Genomic DNA, 25,906 nt, shown 5'->3' with positions numbered 1-25,906 from the left:
TAAACGTATCCATTATACAAGCTCTTCTATACATTTGGACACCTGTGGGCAGCCTATCGAACCAGCTTGTTGTAACAGAAGGCAAAAAAGATATCACGACTTTTAATCCCACTCGTTGGTCCCATCCCAGCACAATGAAATCCATCCTCATTGGACCAATCACAGCCTCAGACCGTCATCCCGGCATCTGAGGAAGCTGAAGAAGGCGACTGTATCCATTGGGTGCTGGGGTAATGTATGATAAAGCGCCAGTCTGCTCAGAACAGTATTGAGCGAGCGTATTAGCTGTGTAGTCTTCAGCGAGAGCAGTGCGTTCATTCTATTAGATAGTGTTCTGCCCAACAGTCAATACCTCATGGACTAGTACCGTATTGTAGCTAATACGTGTACGCATGAAGGTTTGATTGCGTGTTCCTCTTTGGATTCTTAAATCAATTATGTGTTTGTCAAGAACCGATTCTTGTCAAAGTTTGTTGAAATGGTTACGTACGTGTCCGTTTAACAAACACTGATGGATAAGCTTTATTTGTTATAAAGGTTCTACAGATACTTTTAGCAAGGCCATATTGACTTATAATTTGGAGAACGGTGAAATTCATTTGTTCGTGGAATAGAACGAAATACATCATTCCAAATGCACGGAAAACAGCATAACAATGAAGTGATTGAAATGATCTTCCCGAACTCAACGCAGGATTCCTACAATGCTTCTACTAATACAACAGTAGAAGACTATTCTGAAGTAGAGCCATGGCAGAACCAGCCTTTGCTATGGATCATTCTGTTGCTGTCAACTTGTGTCTTCGTAATGGGTATTGTGGGGAACCTGTTGGTGTGGTTTGCGGTGTGGAGGAACCACCGGATGCGCTCGGCGACGAACCTTTTCCTGGTTAACCTGGCTCTGGCGGACTTTTTGGTTATCTTGATATGCCTGCCACCTAGCGTTATTTCTGATGTTACTACCAACTGGCCACTGGGACACGCGATGTGCAAGGCTGTTCACTATTTACAGGTAACGTGCTTCTTTTTTTTTTGTCTTTGTTCTACACATTTGATTTATTGCCTCTGTGAGTTCGTCGTTATTGTCCGTTGTAAGAAAGATGACGGTATTTTTATGAGATAAAATTTCGAAAATGCTATGATGCTATTACTGTCCGTTAAAAGAAAGATTACGATATGTTAATAATGAGATAAAATAGTCAAAGATGTTGATGTGCAAGTTAACGTCCAATAGTAGTAGCAGGATCCGCTGTTACCAGATTCGCTGTGGTAAGGATACGTTATCGGTATCATTCGATGTCGTGAGTCCCTAGGAGTATTTTTTTCAACCTGTAGCTAAACAGTCGAGATAGAGCAGATAACACAGAACCCATGTTGTTTGCCTAGCCAAAGTGGTAAACGTCAATAACCTGCGTCCATCTGGGTCTTTCTCCTGTAGGAAGTTGACACGTCAGCGGAAAATTAACCACTCGTGAAAGCGCGGCTCCAACACAGATTTCGCTCTTTCTGCACATATACTGAAATGACTTCTTCTGCATATGATGAATGTCTGACGCTAGTTAAATGTATCTGAGGTGAGGTGTGGCATAGCGACGTTTGCTAAGGTGAGGTGAGGTGAGGTGAGGTCGGCCTGGTGGACGTGTGGTGAGGTGAGGTGAGGTGAGGTAATGTCGGCCTGGAGGAGGTGAGGTGAGGTGAGAGGAGGTGAGGTGAGAAGAGGTGAGGTGAATGGAGATGGGAGGTGAACTGAAGCGGGCTTACCGCCGCGTTCAAAATCATTGCACTTATAAAGCGACATCATGCATCTTGTGTTAGCGCGAACAAACGCGAACCCCTTGAGATACCATGCAACTGTTTAAACATGTACAGCACAGTAACACAATCGCCTTATTTCCTTTACGTCTAACGTAAGGCAAGTTAGCAACAATTAGCATCTTGTAACTTTCCACGTATTTTAGCATGTCCGTCCTGGGATCGAATTCGGAAATACTGCTTCCTTGTCAAACACCCTATCCACTACACCACGGACGCCTTGCCCCACTTCTGAGACGCCACTGTCTCCACAATAAACGACGGCAACATCCTCAAACGTTTTTCCTTAACATTCCACAAGGAGTATTGACCACGAGATATTAGAATAAGCTTGTAATCCTAACTCAAACAGAAGGATATAAATTACATTTTATATCCTTTGTCAGATGGCTTTGGGGAAGGGCCCTGTCCTACGCCCCAGTGGGTTATCAATCAATGTGAAGGATTAAACCAAAATTACGTTAAGTCCCCAGCTGCTCATTTTCGTCCCTTGTCAATGTAGAGTCAGAGGCAAAGTCACAATTCATCTTAGTTAAAACGTAAACACCGATTTTATTAATTTCCACAATTATGTGTAATGTTATTCTTTAATCTTTGAAAATCAATTTCGAGGGGAGAAAAGCAACGGTTTTTTTTGTCATTTACAGAACACAATTTCATTATTGATGAAATCGTGTTACTATCTCTACAAATGATATGCTTACTTTTATATTGAAGAGTTCTTTAGTCTTTCTTATTCATCTTTCTCTTACATTCTTTTGATCAAAACTGTATCAACCTCATCTCTGTATAAAGTATTACTCATCAAGTTTATCACTGATTGGTAAAATATTATTAATATACACTGTGGAGTATTATCAGCAGTCAACTAATGTTATTCGAACATACTGCTCAATGTGGTTTCAGCAGCCTCGTTCTGCATCAGTGGAAATGAAACTGTTGAATACCATAGTCTTGATTAGAACCATTCCCCTACAGCATGTTTTAACCTTGATCCATTTGAAAACACACTTGTATAGTCGTGTGTTTTCTTGATTAGATGTGTGTCGCCAGAAGGAATATAGTGATTGTACTTGTATAAGACGGACTCCACACACAGACAAATGATGCATGGTCCCGTATAATTGCTAGCTCATATCTATATCATCATTACAACTGATAGGATTAGCTGGAGGGGTTAGATTGTTTATCCGGAAGAATCCAATAAAAGCGTTCGGCTTAACGATTCTTCGGAAGTTCAGTATCATATGTGTGTAGGTCATCCCAAACATGACTGTCCATGAGGTGAGGTCAGGTGGTATTTAAAGTCGCAAGAATATTTCGCTCATCTGACGACGTGCATGTGTGTGTATGCGTTGCTAGTTGTATTAGCCCATACTTGAACTGGTTTTATATTGCTAGCTCACTGATTTAAGCATGAATACCCTACTCAGACACATTATACTCGATTCGACCAGTCCTTGTTCCCAATAGTGCCGAGCGCCAGTCAGTGACCAACAAGTACCATATTTTAACGTCTTTAGGGTATGGTGCGGCCTGGGATCAAACCCGCGGCCTTCTGCTCCCTGGGAGGACGCTCTAACCACTACACCAGGCCACGGTGTCAGCTTCTGGGAGGTGAAACATGCCTGAATGACGACGTTCCTATATGATCCTTAAATACATTACCAGCTTCCAAATCACCAACTTTCAGATTACCGATCAGACAATTAACAAGTATATGATACGTGGAGGTCACAAGAACAAAATCTGTTAGCTTCTGCTCTAATGGCATGACACGTTCATTAATCACGAACCTGCCCAAACCACACATTTGCACAACTGGGGACAGCATACGAACTCGGCAATATAATCCTTTCTATACAATTTGGCCATAGAAGGTTTGGCAATATCGACTGCAGTAAAAGCACAGGGGAAATATTGTCTAAATATTGCCTTAGTATAGATCAAGCTGTCACATATTACCAAAGAGATTAATGCATTTAATATGTAAAAAAACATACAATATAAAATATACAATTTAATAAAAAGGATCAAGCGTTGTAATAGACGTGGATACAGCAGTCTGAAATTTGACACATTTTAGCATCTGATAACTAAACACGTTAAATATATTTGAATATTGTCGAGATAGGTGACCACCTGTTGAAATGGGAAGCTTTGGCAACAGTGAGAACAAATCCCCGTATCGCCCGTGGCGATATCTGCCTTCTGGTCAATAAGCACGATTATACCACGACTCGGGGACAAAATCTGCACATAATGTCCCTGTGTAGTTTCAACAGCTATTGCTGTATTACGCTTGGGTTATGGGCACACTAGACTAACAACTAGTCTTTGAAATGAACATCGTTTACTGAAGAAAAGTTCATAGTAAAACTGAAATAATATAATGAAATGGAGCCCTAAAGGAAATCTAGACTTGCCACATTTTCTAGACTTGTGTGGGCTTTTTTGGATATATTTGCTTCAGAGTTTGTACGACAGACCATGGGCCCAAATCTGGAACCAGTAGAGACGGTTCCGGGGCTGCATCCCGATGTGAGTTTTTGTTGTAGCGTAACACTGTAGGGTGAGGATTCGCATTGGTCTCATTCTTCTACAATATATGTCATTGTGTAACTCATTCTTCTACCTGACAAGCGGGGCACCGGTGGCCAGGCTTGAAGCTGTAATGGTCATAAGGTGACTGTAACCTTCTAACACCTAACCGGTAACTTGGGTTATCCGAGGTAATAATGCTTTAGTTCTTTGAGCATGCACAAGTGCGTGGAAACAGATGTTTTGTAAGCAACCAGCTTTATCATTATTGTTATCCTAATAGACGGACACACAACCGACTTCTTCTCGAGGAAATAACGAACAAAACCTATATGAAAAGCAATTTACCAGCAACAATCAATCTAGAATCTGTCACGAAAATATGTGCACACGGTGTTAAAGGGAGACTAGGCCATACAATCCTCTGCCAGTGTTCTGACTGAATTCTAGACGATGTAATTAATACCATATGGGAACATGCCGGTGTACCTCTACAAATGGTGATAGTGTTAACGTCCCAAACTGTATACAGAACACTCAAACGAAGGAATTGTTTGGGGGGGGACAATGAACCAACTTTTGCTACCACAGCCCCAATGAGTACATTGTGCATTGATATCTGCAACAGTGAAGCATCCTGTATTGCATCAAATATAATTCTGTTGACATGTGCCGAGGCAGTCTCAAGTGTCAAATATTGGGCAACAATTTTCGAATAGTGAAAGCGAGCCTGGAGGTTGAAAGCAAAACTCAATAAGCGTTAACGAGCACGCGCGTTATAGTAATCATGTCCCAAAGGACTACAATACGGTTTCGGGTTCCTGTCAATTCTCCAGACGAACACCAGCTTAGTGATATGAAGCTGCTCATCCCTAAGTGCATGTTTCCAGCTACAGGAGAAGCATTGCCCCAGCAATTACTCGCAACCTAGATGATGATTTATGAGAGCTACATATCTGATTGGATAAGACTATCCAATGCGCGCCTTCCGTTACACATCGTGCACATGTTTGACCACACATAACGGGTTCATGCCGGTCCGTTATCGGATTACAGATGCTGCTACACCTTGTTATTTTATCACGGCATTTTACTTAACTGATCTCAACTTTCTAGAAGAATTCAACCAGTGGGTGGCGGTTCATTTCTGAATTAATACCACTATTACGTCCAACGGCAAATGGCGTTTATGAAGTAAATGGATCAAATTATTGCTATTGTCAGGGTATCACATTCCTAACAACAATATGAGGTTGAACACGAACGAAAGGTTTGGATATAGGCAAATTTGAACTGTAGGTGAAGCGGTGTTGTGATGAGAACGATGTTATTTGCTATTTGTGTGGGCAGTGTGTTTGAATGCTGGTTGGCTGTGATCTAACGATCACTCAGACGTTTTGTATGCACTGATGCTGACGTTGACGTTAAAACGTGATGGAATGACCACACGAATTATCATTGCATGTCCACTAACGACATAACTTCATTTACAGGTCCCCTAGAATCAATCCACTTGTTCAGTCTGCGCCGGAACAAAATAACAAACTGTTTTATCATACATTTGGTGGTTGATTCTATTCAACTAGATAGAGCGAGTGAGGATGAGGCACAGGTGATTTTTCGGTCATACATCTGTCTGCGTTTAATACAGTGAATCTCTCCTTGGTACAATAAAACAGGTTCAGTGGCAGACCGATATATAGTGATATAATTTGCTTGTGACGTAATGGCCAACAATGTCGCTTGATCTCATTGTAGCGATGTCCACCCTGGAAGCCAGTTTTGGTTGATAAGTGAATTCTCGGTCTTAAAATTTAGGAGCATTCACTGAGCATGTTAGATATATCACAAACAAACTAACTTTCAAAATAACATTCCACGACCTTAACTGTGTATGAAAGTAGAATTTCATTGTTAATGAAAAATGTCTGGCATATTTCTATCCTCTTTTTGCACATTTAGCTTCAGTTTGTTAGCAATATCGTCAGTGGAAGTGTGTCTTAAATGCCCCTTGCATTTGACAAGCTTTCGGGAGAATTTATCGACTGCATAGGCACTGTATATATAACGAACCGTGGTGGATTATCTATGAACTGCCAGAATCCCTGGATTGTACTCAATTATTACAATTGTGTGATGTCACAGCAACTTCCATAACATCCCTCATACCATCTAATCTGTACTTCCTACTAAGGTTTGATAGGTTGGGTTTCTATCTACGTCAGTCGTGTTCTTTTGACATGTGAAAGCAGAGAGGTCGTGTGACGTGAGTGATGTAGGTTCACTTGCACAACTTTAACAAAACCATAGTCCAACCAACGCCTGGGACTACAGACTAGCCAACGCCTGGAACGTTAGGGCCCCGTTTCACTCTCGTAAATCTAAGGTCTTGCAACAGCAACGTATCACTGGTACCTCCTGTGTTACAGTATGGGAGGTACGAATGCTACGAGAAAAGTTACAAAATCTGAGGTTAACGAAAGCTTTGTGAAACGGGGCCCAGACCCGCGCATTCCTTCGTCCACAGACATGCCTAGCCTTTCGGCAACAGATAATGCACCGAGCCCTCAAACACAGATTAAACCTACAGCTCCATCTGTATTACATTGGCTGCTTTAGACTACAGATTAATCACTACCTTGGACTACACACCTACCCAAGCCTGAATCTACAGACCAAGACCTGCATTTGGCTTCAAACCTACCGGTCCTTTGGACCAGCCACCTACATCTTCGTGAACCACAAACTTTCCAACGCCATGGGCTGCAGAGCAGTTCGTACTCTGAACCACCAAAACACTTGTACCAACCTATGCCTACAGAACAGTGCAAGTAAACCGATTAACCGGAATGGATCCTAGTAAAATACAGCAAATCTTCACATCCCGTATATTTATTTCCTCACCATTGTTCTCCTTTGTCAATGTTTGATGCAAGGTAAACATATTTTACTGCTATAGACACATCCTGGAATTCGCCTACGCTCTCTCAAATGCATTGTGCTCAACGATATTTGTGAGAGAAATATCTAGGGAGACCTCTATAGGACTGTTTCATTCTACGTCCATCAAATTTTGATGACTTTTGAGTCAAGGGAATTACTAGATTTTAAAGAATAAATCGCTCCGTGGACAAGATCCCAAGTGTATGTGTATGCTATCTTGGAATTACCAGATAGAGTTTCTCATTGCTGGCATATAGTACAATGTAGTTACATTAATCGGCGCTTGTCTACCGGGAAGCTGACAAATCATGGCTATTTCATACCTCAGATGGACGAAGTTATACATAAAGAACGAGCGAGAGTGGATAATGAATAAATATTTCTTGGTTATAACACAAGCATCTCCTGGTGTTTTAAAACACATCGAATTATTATCGAATTCCACAAAAGCGGAGAGTAAAGGTCAAATGACACGATAACGCTTCTAAAACATTAAAGATATAACGAGTTAATATATACATTGAGCGTCTTTTGATATTGAATATATCAACACTCGTTGATACAAAGATCGGATGCTAATATATATCTGATCTCATCAATGCGGTTTGTAATCAATAACCATTAGTGCGGTAAGCGTTCTGTTTCATATCTTGGAATACATTAATACTCTGTGTTAACATATTTAAGTAGTCACATTTATCGGTTTACTCATTTCATTAGGTTAAAAGATAGCTTTCCAAAGCATTATCAAGCAGAAAACATTTACACCTGCGTGGTTTATAATTTGAACTCATACCACAACCTTTATGTAATGAACAACAAAGCAAAAACGAAACGAAATAAGAATAGTAATAAGACAATCCTGCGTTGTGTGTTTATGTGTTATAGTTTGTCTCTTTTTCATTTTTCGTTCGTTTTTTTTTGTTGTTTTTAAACTATTTTGCACACACTAGACTTACACTTCAACAATCACATTATCCGACAGTGTTTGTTGTAATTCTAAAATGTCGTTATATTAAACTTTAAGGTTGAGGTGTTTTTGTTCTTTGTTCAAGCATGCAGGCATTTTCAGGAAACAACTTTTACCAGTATTAACCTTCACTCCCTTCTTTAACATTGCACTAAGGATACCTTAGTGCCTTACGATCACCTAGTACTTTGTGAAAACAGGCCCAATTCTTTATCCTGTATATGGGGCGGTCGGGTAGCCCGGTGGTTAAAGCGTTCGCTCGTCTCGCCGCAAACCCGGGTTCGATCCCACAAACTGGTACAGTATTGGAAGCCCCTTTCTTGCGTCCTCGCTGTGTTATTGGTGGAATATTATTAAAAGCGGGATTAACGTAAACTCACTCACATATTCTCTACATTATTAATCTGGTTTAAACTGCAGTGATACCTATGGCACCCAATAACCCTAGCAGAGCCTGGTTCTACTCATCTGTTTTCTTCATGACGCCATACACGATGTAAATATACACCATGGAAATCTGATAGGTCCTCACAGCTGGTAGCTATGAACTACATCTTTGTAGTCATCATATTCTGCTCGTTAGACATCATAGGCGTGGAAGGTGGGTTTAATGACATCTCCACGGATGCAGATGTGTTTGGCACGCTTCCCACAAATTAATGGCACCATAAATGAAGGAATCTGCAATGGGTATAGCTTTTCGCACTAATGTTTGCATTATGTAGGCAACTCTTCGACGCAAACTTGTCACCACGGACTTTCAGTAACCTGGTCATGTAAAATTCCTTTATGCCCATGGACTCTCATTCTGAGAATACTCGGGATTGTTCTCTGGCGTCGAAGTTCATGTTATGGGGATACGTGTACAAACCTTTGAAACACATGACAATACCATTTACAAGAAGGCAGATCATTTCAATTTATTTGATGCTTCATTTGGAAAAAAACCAACTGTGTTCCTTCATTGCGTACGACATGGAGCCAACTCGCCAACTCTCTTTTGCAAGAGGTGACGATACATTACAGAAGACTGGGATGTTACAATGATTGTGTATTTTTCACTTCCATGTTGTGTATTGTACACAAGTGGGCACGGGAGGCCAAATCGTGTCACAATTCGAGGTGCAGAGCTGCATAGATTTGCCTCTTCAGAACGTTTGTGATTGGAGGTTCGAATCCTGTGTCGCCCCGATTATGTATTTTGGGAGTTTGTAAATACCATAACAGTGGTCACAGGACTCTCCATAAATGGTTGGAACCTTCTCGCATCACTTATATCTGTACCTTCTTAACATGTTACGCCGTTTTCTGACGGAAATTTGACCCAACTCACTCACTCACTTCCTGTCAGTATCTCACTCCCTCCCTCAATCACGTACGCACGCATGCAAGCACTCGCTCATTGACTCACTCACTCGCTATAACTGCAAATAGTTCTGGGCAAGCATTTAGAGTATCCTCATTGATAACAAAGACTAGGCAGTCAAGGTATTTGCATCTCATAAAGCTTCAAGTTTGAGAGCATTTTGGTTGGTGATACAAATCCGGAACGTCCTTTGTGAAACAGTTTTACCTGTTCATACAGTTTTTACTTATATACTTTCATCCAAATGAACAATTATGAGTAAGCTGAATCACCGGTCGATACGGAGCACTGGCGTTCACTCCTGTGCAACTGCTTACAGTGGAGCATTGAATTGTTCCAGCTCCTTGTAAAAACGCTGGTTAACTGCTTTTCAATTGCCGCGTCATTAGCGTGGACAAACCGTGAACAATCAAGATGTCCTACTTTTATGGTCAAGAGGTGCAACAGAGATTCCAGCGGCGTTCTGTACAGCGTACTTAGTATTGAACAGCACCGTGCAGATGTACTTAGTATTGAAATTGTCCTCTCATTGGAAGAAGTTTTTTAGTATACAGGAGCTGTTTTGATCTCTGTCTGCATTGATTTTCACAATAACACTGCTATGATGAGAATGAAAAGCTAATCAGCTTGATGTTATCTGCAAAGATTTTAAGAAGTGGTCATTTGAGATTCAGTATTTTATTGTCTCGGTTTGACGAGCGGCCGCTTTATAACTGCTTGGCGTTCTTTCTGTCCCGCACCATAAAAATACATCAAAGGTCCAGCATGACTGGGCGATAGGCTACTTTCATCACAGTTCGCTGGAGCATGTATCCTGTTTTCGAACGAGGGTTAAACGTTTACTGTAAGCAGTCTAGGTAGTAAATTGATGAAGATGTCAGTGAGTTGTTCCTTATATTGTCTTAATTGGAGCGTGGATCCTGCTTTCGTATGTCTTTGACATTTTTTACTGTACTGCTTAGAAACATTCTGCTTAGGAGCTCCTTTCACGAAGCAGCCTTTACTACGGTCAACCTAAACTCCCTTTCTTTAACATTGCGCCAAGGTCAGATTAGTGACGATCACCTTAGTGCTTTGTGAAAGGAGGCCCTGGCAACCTATTCTCCAACCCGTTTGCAGCCTTATGAACCTCTTTACCTCATTTTATACACATTGGCCTAGATCAAAGTTAAGAATTCTTAGGACTACGAATGTTTCGAGGGCCTAGATAATCAATTCATTATTCATCAGTTAAACTTCAGTAACCCATACTTGTCGTAGGAGGTGACTAACAGGATCGGGTGGTTAGGCTCCCTGACCAGGTTTACATATGTCACTGTATCCCAAATGAGCAGATCGATGCCCACGTTGTTGATCACTGGATTGTCTGACTGCCGCCATATTGCTAGCATATTCCTGAGTGTGGCTTTAAACAACCAACCAACATCTGCCATTCAGGTGGCAGTCCAAACAGCAGCTGTAACACAATCTAAGTATTCAATCCCTGGCATCCCTTCTCATCTGTCACTGGTGACGCGTTTCTGCAGAGACGTTAATACCTCCATTATGGCGTTAACCATTCTCTCCTGAAACAGCTCACTACATTAAAACACAACGCTCAAAAATGGTATAAACAGGTTCTTCTGTTTCCGACAGCGAGATTCCGACAATAATGGACACTAAAGGAACATATGCGACAAGCGACAGACATAATCGGATGGAAACATACCACTCTCACAATGCTTTAATCTGAACTACCATAATTGCACGGTAATTAGAGACTCGGGAATGTAAGACACGGGGGTCTACGATACATGGTGCTCCGAAAAGATCTTAGCTACACCCTCTCCCTGCTCCTTGTCTTTCTCGATTCCTTTTATGGTACTTACCACAGAAAGAAACCAACCGGAATGGTTCCATTAAATCCTCTTCTAACCAATGCAGGAAGGTTTTTGGAATTCCGTTTAATGGACTGGAAATAGCGTCCTTTCCTCAAAACTTGTACCAGCCTCGTGATGCATACCACTTAGATGAGAGAGTATGATGGGTTTTGGAACATTTTGTAGGACAAATGGCACCTTGCCATATCTTCAGAGAAATGATGATATCTCGAAGACATTTGGACTTTTGAATCTGATTATCCACTGTTCGAGGAAAATGGCATGAAAAAACTATTGTTGAGAAGAAATCATTACGAACCAGAGTACAGTTGCATGAAACTGTATTGTAACGAGGTGTTGGTGGATTAACCCGGTATTGATCACCATGTCTTATTTGAATGGCAGCTGAATATTGCGACTGTAATCGGTTGAATTCTTGACAACGTATACATAAGGATAATGCATTTCCAGTCACTTACATACATATTTAACTCTTGTTGGACGCAACTTCTACAATATTACGTATAAATTAATCATGTATATGTTGGTGGACGTAATGACCTATATATCATATTGTAACATTTATTATGTTGTCCTACGGATGAACTCATGTTGTAGAAGGAACTCGGCAACTTGGTTTAAATTATTTGAGCATTTAGATGCAATAAATCGTTTACCACAATGAATAGCATGCAGTGACCTCTAATTGCTATTCATTAAACTCCTAAGGAAGATCTACTCCTACCAGATCTCTCTTTATGGTATCTTCAATTTGATGACTAAATATTCACGCCCGTTCGAATGAGTAGGTGAGAACCCGTTACCCATTTTTGCATTTAAATCGATATTACACAGTGGTTGGGTAAAAATGCAGATTTGTTGAAATCCCAAGAACACTCCAATCCAAATCCCAGGCTCTTACATTCGCGTTCTCCATTGAAGTGATTGAGGGCCTATTCTCACTTACCGCCTTACGACGGATTGTCCACGAGATTAACGGCTGTTTCCGACGTGACACCTCTCACACAACCAAAGAAATTTTGCTCGAGGGATTTCTCACTAACCTTTGGGGTTTTTGTACAAATGCCCTTGGAAAATGCAGTTTGCCGTGTCTCTCCTTTTCAATGCTGTCGGTGCTGTTCACAGCATATTTCGGCTTTTGAATCCACTTGAAAGGTGAACGAACCTTAGAGTCAAAAGCCGTATTTCGAACACTCAGTAAGCACGTGGGGATATTGAATATATTGATGATTCTTGACGGTTCAAGAAGGGTAGGTTGTGATATAGGTCTCTGTATTGATGTCTGTTACTTGAAGGCCGTGAAATGAGATCCATTGAAATCCACCTCTCCTCTGAACAGGTCATCATCTGGTATCGTCATCAGAGAAAATGCCCTTCCAACCATTCGTGTCATGTGAATGATCTGATGCCAAATATCTTTGTGATTGGCACTTGAAGTATGATCTGTTACAGTTTCCGTGACTTTCCTTATTTACCGTTACGTGCAGAGTAATAGTAAGGCTTGCTAAGCACATATTTTGTATCCTTTGCCGGAAGTATCGGTATTATTATAGCGTATTTACATCTGCATTTGCTGGTATGAACAACATTTTATTAAGTAAATAAGATATAAGTTGTTCGTGTTTTTGGGGTGCTCTTACAAAGCTGTCAAGTTAAATATTTGTCTGTTGTGATTCTGTAATATTTTTATATTTATCAGAGTGCAAGAGCAGTAAGTCGGTCTGATGTGTGTGTGTGCGTGTGTGTGTGTGTGTGTGTGTGATATCTGGTCTGGTCAGTATTAGTCAAATATGAAATGTATGAAACGGTATGACGTCACCTTGACTTATTATGACATCATACACAGGCATGGCCACAAGTATTTGTATTCGATATGGGTATACACAATAAAGGAAATATCGACGAGTGAAAGTTAACGCTCACGCGTGCATTTATTCCACTGTTTCATCGACATCGCTTACTCCCTTGTAATACAAACCAATAATAGTGAGGTGAATCTATGACCGTTTTGTTAAACAACTCTTATCCTAAGTTGAACAATATTATAAAATTTAAATGTTCAGTTTGTAAGGTAAAATTCTGAGGATTCGCAAGGTAGGTTCCACTTTATTTGATTTAATTTTTTGTGAAATTAATCGGCGCGTTTTCACTGAAAACAGACTATATGCGCGGAGTAGAAATACATCTTCGGTGTAACGAGCGACCATGTCTTACCATTCGGCTTGCCCGAAGCCCCGTACATGTGTGAGACAGCCTATGCTAGTTCGGACTAATTATACCACACGATGTTTGACCCGTGAAGGTCCCGGGTAAGAATAGGCCTTCAGCAACCCATGCTTGCCATAAAGGGCGACTCAGCTTGTCGTAAGAGGCGACTAACGGGATCGGGTGGTCTGGCTCGCTGACTTGGTTGACACATGTCATCGGTTCCCAATTGCGCAGATCGATGCTCATGTTGCTGATCACTGGATTGTCTGGTCCAGACTCGATTATTTACAGACCGCCGCCATATAGCTGGAATATTGCTGAGTGCGGCGTAAAACTAAACTCACTCACTCACTCACACGATGTTATATATATATGTGTGCGTGTGCGTGTGCGTGTGCGTGTGCGTGTGCGTGTGCGTGTGCTATAAGATGGCAGAGTGGAATGTGAATGTGAACTTGTACCAGTCCGGGACTAATGCTGGTTCTGTTAGACCGATAAGAAAACATGCCGTTGTTAGACACGGACACCCCACTCAAACACAGTTTCCTGACTCCGACCTGGAAGTTTTTATTTTATCCTTTCAATGCCGAACGCCTGACAAGTACCATATTTCATCGTATTTTGGTTTCTCACGCTGGGGTATGGCAGAGCTCACCTCCCGCTCTCCGGTCAGACGCCCTTTCCACGAGAGGTCATTACTAGAAGGCCTTTCTGATAATATATACTTTCTGAAAACAAAAATCATCTTCTGGTCGTATTGGATTTTCTTTTAACCTATGATCTGGATATACATGCTCTTACGTATACCCAGACAACCATGTTTATTACTCTCGCTGGCGTATGTATGTACCAACGTCCAACAACAACGTACGGAAGAGAATTCTGTATTAGTAATGCACGCAAAAACGACGTAGGTGACGCTGTGAGGTAGCACACACCAAGAACCACTCCTCAGACGTAATGTGTGTGAATTATACATGAGGTTATATTATTTCATTATGACTGCATTCTGGAAGTAGAGACAGTGTCAGTTCACACTGGGACTAAGAGCCCCTGTTGATAACGCCTCGGCACTACGATTATGCTGGGTTCCTGAGGGACACCTTCAATTCCACTAATACATCCTTGTCATTGCAGTAAACGTACTGTTCAATCTGGGCCTTTCAACTATTCAGAAAATATGAAACTGTTTGAGGAGGTAAAACAAAAGTGTGCTGAAACTTATATTTAGTGATACAGACTGAGATTTCTTTCCATCATTCCATAGACATAGATCAGTTATTTAGCAACACAACGGTTTTGAAAGAACTTCGTATTGAGCTCGTTTCGGGCGAAGGTATCAAGTTTAAGAAGAAAAGCAAATACCTGTTACCCGTTGTATATTTTCATGTGAGTCTATCACAGTGATCAAACACAATTTTAAAGGCATTTTGTTCATTAATATAAACATCTTTCAGACACAACATCGCCCAAATGTTGTAACATACTCAGCATTCAGGTTACTCTTCAGGTTTTCCCGCATGCGATTCATACAATGACCCTTCATCGGTGGAAAGTAATGTGACGTCATCGATCACGTCAACGCCTGTGACGAGACAAGACATAGCGTATTTCCCAATTAAGACAGTGCCTATCACTATGGCACGTCGTTAACCACGTTGTCGGTGACGTTGCCGATGACGGTGCCTATGACCTGGTATCATCGTATGTTTCATTTTGTTTATGAATTTTCGCATCACTGCGCCTTTCTTATATTGTGGCAGAATTAGGGATACAAACAAAACATGATAAACATTGTCGGAAACATGTGAGTTGTATCTAATTTATCTCATAAGGAGGCGGTAGGGGTACTCTAGTGGATAAAGCGTTGCCTCGTCATGCCAGGGGCGTGGTTTCATTTGTCCACTTGGGTACAATGTGTCATGACAAGTTCTAGTGTAACCCACCTAGATACTGTGAAATTATTGCTAAAATCCTCTTTAAGTGCTTACTCACTCGCCAAACACATCTGTTTACATCCAGCATTTTTCAGCACAAAACTTCAAATCACAATATTTTAACTCTGTTGAAACTCTGCTGCTTTATTGCACAGAGAACAGGCATGGAAGCGTCGGATTACAAATATATTTTGATGGGGACACTATGGAAAATGTTTCCAGTTCCCGTCAGTGCTGAGGCTCAGCATGCGGTTATTGTTACCAAGCGTACATCTGATTCTTTACATCATGGTTCTCTTAGAAAATTGAATGAAACAAAACTCACCCTCAGGATTCCTGTCACGTATCTGTTTTCAACTTCTCGGTCAAATCAAAAGGAATTGCAGCTGATTTGGGATACTGATTCTTGGCAGTGATATTAACCGCAATATTTTGCTGGTGACATGGGGATACCTCGTAAATGAATTTGTCTTAACACGTAATAACTGAATATTGTAGATATGGAATTAAGCATTTCGGTTAAGTTTAAGACACTTATCCTCGGTACCCTGGGCAATATTTTCTGTTAAGTTAAAGGAAGCTGTACTGTTATGCATTGTAAATGAAATGGGTTTAATGGCGCATTGAACAGTAGTACAGTTACATCACCTCGTGTCTGTTTAATGGGGGTGGGAAGCCTTGAGTGATGCACGGCCCTCCAGTTTGGAGAAACCTTGGGGAATCGTGCTGACAAAACCTAGACACATCAAACCGAGATTCGAACCTGTAAACATAATTTTCTGAAGTGCACTGTCGAGGATGCGAATGTAGCAGATAACTGTGACGCCTTAACCATGAGGAGATTATCATGATTATTTGATGGGACAATAATTTAGATTTTCTACATTAGTGGAATTTACAAATATTAGAATATCTCTGTGACATCAATCATAACGTCTGTCCATCGCTACACGATAATTATTAGAATCGTGCAGTCTCTTGACGACAGAAAGTTATTCCCATTTCAGAAAAATAAATCAGAATGATAATGTTCTGGAAATGAAGAACAGCGCCTTTTAAGCAGTTCTGGGGCCCGTTTCACAAAACTGTCGCAAGCCTAAGATCTCGTAACTTTTCTCGTAGCTCTTGTACCTGGCATACTGTAACATAGGAGGTGCAAATGCTACGAGAAAAGTTACGAGATCTTAGGCTTACGAGAGTTTTGTGAAACGGGGCCCTGGTTTTAATTGACAGCTTTCTCTTAACTTGATTGCACAAAGGTCAAAGACTTTCCCAAGCGTGGGCACCAATTCCATAACTCATACTGTAACTCGCCAAAGTGTTTAAATCAGAATTAATCTTTTTCTGGATATTGATTTAGAAAAAAATACGTGTTCAGGCAGAAATATCCCGCCTTTACTTGCAACTGAATTTACATAAATATCTGTTGCAAGAAGTAGTTTTACTATCTAATCAGATTAGGATAATAGTTTCCCGACAACCTCACATTTTAGGGGCGTGAGTGAAGGGGATACGAGACTGGCATCAGTGTAACCTTGGAGAATGTAGAATATAGCTAGCTTGGCGAGTTGCATGTTTAGACATTTATTGACGGGGTGACTAGTTTATTAATGCCACCTTGAACAATAAGTATGTTATATATTGCATATATAACAGCTTGAAGAATCTAAACGTTTACCAAACTTTAGTGAAACTGAGACCGAGCCGAGTCTCGGACCTGTCGACGTCGTAACCTGAAGGAGGTCTATTGAAGCCCGAATCTAGTAATGAAGGTCTTTGTCAGGGTAAAGGTAGCTCAGGTTCTCCATTCGCTTGGTCCGTCGAAGGATGCTAAGTCCAGAAGCGAGAACAGACTTTTGAAGTGCCAAATTAAAGGCAACTCTTCAAGTCAAAGTTGACACTATTCCTCCCTATATCATGCAACACTCAGAAATATAACATACATATCTAAACATCCGTTACACCTTAGTGTTGTACCAATTGATAGATATGGAGGTCATTGGTTCATAATGACGACGAATCAGTGATTAAAACGACGAGTTGACTGAAATGCTGTTTAGAGCTGCGTAACAACCAACATCCTCACCATCAGACCTGGCATACGTCACTCCAGCCATTCTGGCATGAACGCATGGCGACATCGCAGATCTGCAATTCCTTGAGGACCCTCTGATGTATTAAGCACGGCCATTGAGCTGACACAGCAGACACGGGCAACGCTGAGTTTCTAAAAGATTCCATCCGTGGGCATTGGTGTTGACAGTTCATTCAGTCAATTTGTATAGGTGTGTGGTAAATATCGACTTTCTTCACAGTCACCATGATAAATCATTTTAAGTGTCTGCCTTCCACTGTATGTATCGCTGCTGATGAAATCGGTGTTGATGTTAAAGGTATATTTCTATGACTAGTGCAATATTTGAAATCATTTCGAGCATTTAAATTGTATAATTATATATTTCACTACTGGCACATGTAACTCTTGTGTGTAATATATTTTATTGCAGAATTAATTTTTTGTCTGAATAATCATGAAAGAATGTGTTCCATGACATATTATATACTTGTGTGTGCTCTTAGATCAACTATCTGGAGGTTCACATCCAGACTCATGAAATAAACCTTTTCCTAATCACTGTGTCTTCCGGCGAAAATGAACATTTTTAAAGTCGAGAAAATTGCCTGTACCGAAACTTTCTCGGACACAAAGGGTGCCAGATAGTAGAGGAGAAATTCATGCCCGACGGGTTCCAAGCGTCTTGATACTTCAAAACTACTTTGGACAGCAACGCCTACTTCCAATTTAAGTCAGTGACGTTTCTAACTATGGTCTCATGAATAAATGACACGGTTTCGTCTCGCAGCGTTTATAAAACACTTTGTAAGAGGTTGTTGAGTCATGGTTATATCACGACTATGACGGTTTTATTTAGAAGTGTGTCAGTGAAAACATCAGCAAAATAATATGATGAACAAACCCTCTACATTTTCTGAACCTTGAAGTGCCTCTCGAACGAGACTATACTTTGAATGCACCACATCATTGCTTGTTTTCTAACGAAGCGAAAAACAACTCGCCAAATATTTTCTTATGTGTTAACATCACATATGGAATATCGATGTTCATTTTACGTCATGGTCAAAGTCTACAATGTTTCATAGTAGCTTTGTCATGTTTGCAAAGTGGTGACTTAAAATACAGGTGACGAACTATTAATTCTAGCATGAGCCTTAAAGAACATAAACACATGTAAAACAGCCATGCTTTTGTTTGTTGTGAACATGAGCTTTATGTAAATGTTACAGATTACAAGCATTACAACTGTTACATAACGGAGCTTACAAGATCGTGTTTAGACTCAGAATAGAACATGTTAGCCCGGGATTATTCAAGTCCTTGGATTTCCATAGTTTACCACAGCTCACAAACATTGATTATATTCAAATACATGACTGAGTAAGTTCCTTTGGGAGACATTTTTGGTTATTCAAGCATCTCCAGTCTGATGTTCCGTCATCGGTGCGCTGTAAAGAGAGTTTGTTTGAAATCATTACGTGTGATTAAGTTACAATGTTACATTTATACGTCTTTGGTTTCCCGCGTCGATTAAACAGGAACATCAATCACTATTACGCTGAAGCCCCTGAACGAAACGTGGAACCAAATCACGTTACCTGCCTCTCATATTTAAGACTGATGTTTACTTTTGGTGATTTTGAAAAAAACCGTACGGCTCTTAAAATCTGAAACCGAACAGGTCAAAGTGTGTAAAAGTGCATTGGGGTAGGCGTGATTGATATGTTTTGAAATCGTCTGCCACATAACCATAGAGTTGCCCTGAACCATGGGTACTGTGAAACATCTTGGGAAGAAGGAAGGTGGGGATAATGCATTCATAACAAATGGTGTTTGACGCCCGAATGGAAGCATTACACGTATTAGAACCTTGTAACTATGTCAAGGCTTGAAAACTCTCTAGTGATCAGGAATAGGTGGAATCAGATTGTTTCGGAGAAGATGCACACAGACATAGCGAAGGATTATTATCTGGAGTTTTCTATTACATTTTCTAATGCGATATAGATTAAATAAACAAAACCCCTTAGTTTTACAATGACATTTTCATCTAGCAGAAACAGAAGAAGCGACTTCAAGTTTCAAAACAGAAATATACATAGCATAACTGTGACGTTATATGTTTATAAATTCTTCACAAGTAAATTGATGGCAACAAAAGTATAAACAAAAGTAAAAGATGAAAATTGAATGTGGAAAATTGCTGTAAACGGTGTCCGTTACCAGGGTGAAAACAGATGTCGGATAATTGCAAACACAAGGATGAAAACAAAACCACAATATGAAACACATCACCATCGAATAACCATTTTTTATGTTTATTTTAGCTGCCATATAACGTGAGTGTGCACGTTCTTTTGGCCGAGAGTTTAGATGCCTGGAGAGCTCGTGCCTTAAAGACAAGGCATATGGCACGCCGGGGAACCACAATCGATCAGCGATCAAGCACGATGTCTCTGAAGAAGTATAACATCATGTCGTATAATGGATCTATCGGTGCCATCCGGAGAGGTGTAATTGTTGCAGAGTCGATTTATAAGTAGGGGCACAAAATGATCATTATTGGCCTGATACTTTTGCGGGACGTGTTCGGATTAGACGGGTCAATGCGTCAAAACCCTCAATATCACTTGTGCTTTATATGTCATGACAACAATATCTTGTAACGTACTGTGCATTCCTAATGAGGAGTGAAAGTATGGGTACTGTTTTATGCCGCCCTCGAATGGTAGGCCAGTGAACAACATAATCTTATAGAAAGAATCAAATTAAATTGAATAAGATATATGAACATATTAGTAACCGCAAGAATGTGAGTGAGCAATATTTCAGCAATATGGTGGCTGTCTTTAAATAACCGAGTCTGTACCGGGCAATCCAGTGAACAACAACATGAGCATCGCTCAGCGCAGTTGGAATAGGGTGACATGTGTCAGTCATGTCAGCGGGCCTGACACCCGACTGTTAGTCACCTCCTACGACACATTTGTCATATCTTATGGTTTCCCTCAGTGCTTTGTCGATTCCCCACAGGCCGCAATGATACTGCTTTAAAATATGCAACGCCCTCAAACACCTTTCACTCACTCAAAACCATCGGTTAATTGGAATATGTCTCTATGCTTGGGAAAAGACAAGGTATTTACATAAAAGACAACCGGAGCTATAGTAACTGTCAAATCTTCTTTGATTTCATTTTAGTTAATCTCAACGTAAATGTCTTGTAGGGTGACATCCATTACAAGCATATTCCTATGTAAATGATTTCAATCACACCCTTTCATCGCAAGCCGTTTTGATCAAAGATCTGAACGAACCACGCGTCACTTCCAAACCACTACAGCCATTGTAATGAATGACCAGCAACTGATTATGGCATGCCCATAATATTAAAGGTATTACGTGAACGTTTTAGTGTGAACAGGAAGGGCTGCCGTTCATGTCGACAAAAACAGAAATCCGGCAGATTACTTCAAATGCTTCATAAATAAACAACCAATTAAACGCCAGTATTTGCTTGAGAAGGGCTCGAATGGTGTGTTGAAACGCGATCGTACAATGACGCTGCAGCAACCTTTGTTATAGGTCAATCAAAGGATTATCGAATTTCAGACTGCAGCTATAAATTGCCATTGAAACGGGGAGAGTATTCGGATGTAGCGCTCTTCCGTGATGGCGTCCCTTATTTGGGGTATTCAGGAAATACGTGACAGTGAAAACAGAATCTGTTTTTGTCGTTCCATAGGTAGAAGGTTTTTCTTTTGTAGTGATAGGGCGAGTGTAGTCATTTGTCGGTTTTAGCTGTATCTTTGTAATGTGACTTGCTGTTAAATGTCTGTACATCAGAGACGTTAAACTAGCTAGTGATCGATACTACGAACAACGATTATCGCGTTTGGGGTCCAACTTTTGCCTCACCGACTCAGATCCTACGGTCCATGCAGTCGAATGCATTAACGAAGAAGAAGAAAATAGTTTATTAACGTGACACTGACATGTTAAAATCACATAAAATTCACAATAGAAATGTAGACCATCCGGCCCCACGGTCTCTGAGACACGATAACGACTTAATCCACATACAAAATGTTGCACTTATTGATACAAGACTATACCATTAAAATATTAGTATACATACTCAAAATTACTGCACTACCTGCTTAGATAGTACAGTCGAAGCTGTTTAAACCTGTACTCATTAGGACTGAATAAATAATCCGGTTTAGACAAAGTGCTGGATTGTAGAACTGATGGTAAATGTACAAGCCATGGAAGGGGCTGAGATTTCATGCCGTCTTGACAACCTGCCGGATTGGGCAGATGCCGTTTTTTTTATAAATTCGAATCTGTGATAAACTAGCTATTTTACTGCCCTTAGTCCTTACAATTTACCAATAATTATTATGTTTGAAATTAATTGTTCTCGTCACGATTATAAGGCTCAATTACTTGTGACGATAAAACTAAAATCGTTATACAGACTAAATGAGGTCAAAACAAATTTCGTCATGTTGCGTTCCAGGTTCGATTCCGAACATGGGGGACAATATATGAAACTCTTTTTTTTTCTTTTTTTTTCAAAACGAATTAAAACATTACTCACTCTGTCACTCGCCCTAGAATACCTCGTTTTGTTGGTATTGGAATTACACAAATAGTCCGATTTCAGCATTGTTGTATATATAAATTACAGCATTTTGCTGGAGGATGAGATGGAATTGCACATTTATTCCATCTGTGCCTTTCGTTTTCAAACATTTCCCCCTTCCTTGGTAATCCATGTAAAGAGGAAATGACCCCATTGATTTGATTTTTTCAAAATTATTGGTCAACACATTTTTGCACAAGGCTCACTCATTTCATTTTGTTTTTTTGAGACACGATCGGATTAAAATCTAGACACTGACGCTTTTCATTCACTGTGTGTATTTTTCTTCATTTTCAAAATACGAGATTTGAACAGAGTAATCAGCGTACCGTTACAATGGAGTAGCGCGTTGCATTTCAATTACAGCTACACGCAATAGAGTAATTCGGGTTATTCTGGAGAAAGGTCCTCAAACCTTGAGAGACGTTAGATTTTGGGCTATTAATTCAATCATTTCACTGTAATGTCAGACCTAGATCTCACAAACAGGATTTATCTTGGCAGGCCACTCAGTATCCCTGTGTCCGTGCAAACGTGACAAGTCTCGCAAGAGTTCCAAACTCTCGTGAGAGTATATTATCAAGCTCGTTGGAACCATGAACTGATCTATTAAATTCAGATAATAATATGTGTTCATAACCTTCGACGGAAGCCGTTAGTAATTAAACGAAAGGGCGTAATCTAGAGCTTCAAGCATTGGATCGTCATGAGTTCCATTCTCCGCATATGTACGTAACGATGAAGTGATATTTATAATTGAGATATATACGATCATCACCACCATGATCTTAGATAAAGGAAGAATGTAACTCAGAGCTACAAGCATTGAATTGTCATGGGTTCTCTGCAAATGCACAAATCAATGGTGTCTCTTTCGTTATGGACTAAGTTGAACTTAAAAACGCACTGCAAATTAAAAAGCAATGACTTTTCATTTCAGGCCACCAAGAAATCGACAAAGCTAAACCAATACCTATAGCAATATTTACACCTAGAGTATTCAAACATGTAAAAAGCTCCTCGCGTTGAGAAAACTTCGTTTGAGTAGGCCAGAACAAGAACAGATTGAAAACTCCATGCCTATTCCAGCAAATCCTACTCGAGTGACAAATACTTTTTATCAATAGCAATACCTTCTCTAGTTTATGTGTACACTGAAAGAACAATAACCGTTTTTGACCTCTAACGAAAATGCATTTGAAACAAGTCAAGGCAAGTCAGTTCTCTGACGTAAAATCCTATGAGGTGATCTGTTACAAAGTTATTAACGTACGCTTAGGTTCAGTCCCTTCCATGGAAATATAGACGTATTTCCTGACGATAAATGAAATGAAATGGAAATAAACAAAGCAGAAAAGAGCAGAGAAGCCCATTACTGAACATCAACCTTCACAGAACTGTCCATAATTACTTTTACGTTTTTACTCACGATTGTTCTGCCACGTGAGTTAGCGTGCTGACTTTATACGGCTTTGCATTTGTACTATTCGGCGATAAAATAGATCTGGTTTTCGTTGTACCAAATGTCTGAACTATTCTCTGGCTTCATGTCGTAAACATGATGGCAAAACACGAATCCGCCATGTTCATGTCATGTTGATTGATCAGTGTCCGTTACTTACTGATGGTGGTTAAACACAGAGACAGTTATTTTGAAAAAACGAACGCATTAAGTAAGAGAAACAGTCGATTTTAATGACAACATAAATCTCAAGACCTAATTCTACGTTAATTGGTATCTCTAGAGACCAGGGATTCCTTTCACGGCGCAACCTTTACGAAAGTTAAGCTTAACTCCCATTCTTCTACATTGCACTCAGGTTACCTTAGTGACATACGACCACCGTAGTGTTTTATGAAAGGAGGCCTAGGCATTTACCGTTATCAACGGCAATTTAACAAGTTCAGCATGTGGTTCTCAAAAGGTGCAACCTTTTTGCAATTATCGTCGTAAGGAATCCTTGTTACAGGTTCCTAAGGGGAAGTCGTTAGGATTCCGAGTCAGATTTGTACAACTGTAGGAGGCTTAATGTTATTGCGACTATTACACGGCACTATAGCATCATAATTATGGTGACTATGGAGACATGTTTACTATAATGCATTCATGCTATTGCAGTTGTCCAAACAATGCATAGGACCATTAAATTTGTTAAGACCTTTTCTGTCGAGTGGTCGTCCTCGCTTAATTGACCCGTGAAGACGTGAGTTTGAATTTATCTTCAGTAACCAATGCTTGCGTGACGGTGGTCAGGCTCGCTGATATGGCCGGATCGTATGGTCAGTTATGGACAGACCTCCACCATAGTGCTGGAATACTCCTGACGTTAGACAACCAACCAACCAACCTTGCATTACTAGACGTAATAACAATGTCACGAAATGTATACCAGATCCTGTATTCATCAGAACAGCCCGAGGTATCTCGGAATACTGCCTAGTATAGATCTATCTATCTGCTTGATAACTACTTGCCTTCAAGTAAGGTACATAACCGCTACAACACTGGTTGGTATTCTGCTGCGTTCAAATTATTGTTTTATGATTGTCTCTACTGTTGTCAAGGTGATATTTGTCATTGATGAAATACTCAATGAATTACTTGTTTCGCTGTACATTCAAGCAACAAAATTATACACATTTCGTTGGCAAGTGATACTTGAATATAACCCAAATCCATTAGTATTGATATTGGACCTACAGTCAACATGACATCATGACAACATGACCCTTTCACACTGCTGATGATCAAGAAAGATTCGACAAATGCTGTGTGACATGCAAAGGTTATCACTTCTGAGATAATGTGTCAATCATATCTTCTGTAAATTTCAATTTCGTTTCATCTTCAAATAAAACCTCTAAATTCTCTCTGGAAGTACATTTCAAACTATACAAAAAGCAATCAAAATATGTTTCAACAAAAACATGAAGAAATATATTAAAAGCCTAAACAATTAATAACTTTTCAACATTCTTATTATTCAGAGTTCTTACACAGATGGGGAAAACAAAACAAAAAATATTCTTCTCTTTTCGAAGTTAAACATTGCAAAAACTCGATTTCATGAGCCAAAAGTAATTATTTGAAAAATAATGTTTACTGTCATCAATTTTCAGTTGTAAGACTTATCTTTCTGAAATTACAGTATATATAAATACTGATAGAGTGAAAAACAAAGGAACAACGAGAAGCAATCATAAAACTGCGATGTACAAATACTTTTGTTGCATGTCTAACTGAAGTGAAACAGTCGTTGGTAAACATGATTGTACCCTAAAAAATATAGCCTTGAGGTAGAAGTCCTATTATTGGGTGCAGTTGAACACGCTGGTTCAATACATACATATTCTTGGAGTTGGTAACATGATCACATGCACATTTGGACAAAGAAATGGAGGGAACACGAAAAAACAAAACGGTAAACTCGTGGCGTTTGAAGTGTGAATGGAAGGAAATGGTTCAACAATCGGAATATTACTTCAAGCAAACTCCAGAAGCCTTATAAAATATGAATGGTGAT

The 25,906-nt window shown here is 40.0% G+C and overlaps 1 protein-coding gene across 3 annotated transcripts in view; it reads left to right on the top strand.

The window, feature by feature from the left end:
* Positions 1–305: 305 nt before the first annotated feature.
* Positions 306–25,906, top strand: part of LOC137291776 (orexin receptor type 2-like) — a 63,604-nt gene continuing 38,003 nt past the window's right edge. For all 3 annotated transcript variants that reach the window (XR_010957280.1, XM_067823298.1, XM_067823296.1), the window contains exon 1: positions 306–1,012. Coding sequence is in view for 2 of the 3 variants with exons in the window: in XM_067823298.1 (XP_067679399.1) it covers positions 635–1,012 (378 nt within the window). In the remaining variant the exon portion in view is untranslated. The remainder of the gene's footprint in view (positions 1,013–25,906) is intronic.

This window comes from Haliotis asinina, chromosome 7 (assembly GCF_037392515.1).
Source record: "Haliotis asinina isolate JCU_RB_2024 chromosome 7, JCU_Hal_asi_v2, whole genome shotgun sequence".
In the NCBI taxonomy this organism is placed as follows: Eukaryota; Metazoa; Mollusca; class Gastropoda; order Lepetellida; family Haliotidae; genus Haliotis; species Haliotis asinina.
The sequence above is the reverse complement of the archived record's forward strand: the minus strand, read 5'-3'. Positions and strand labels throughout refer to the sequence as shown.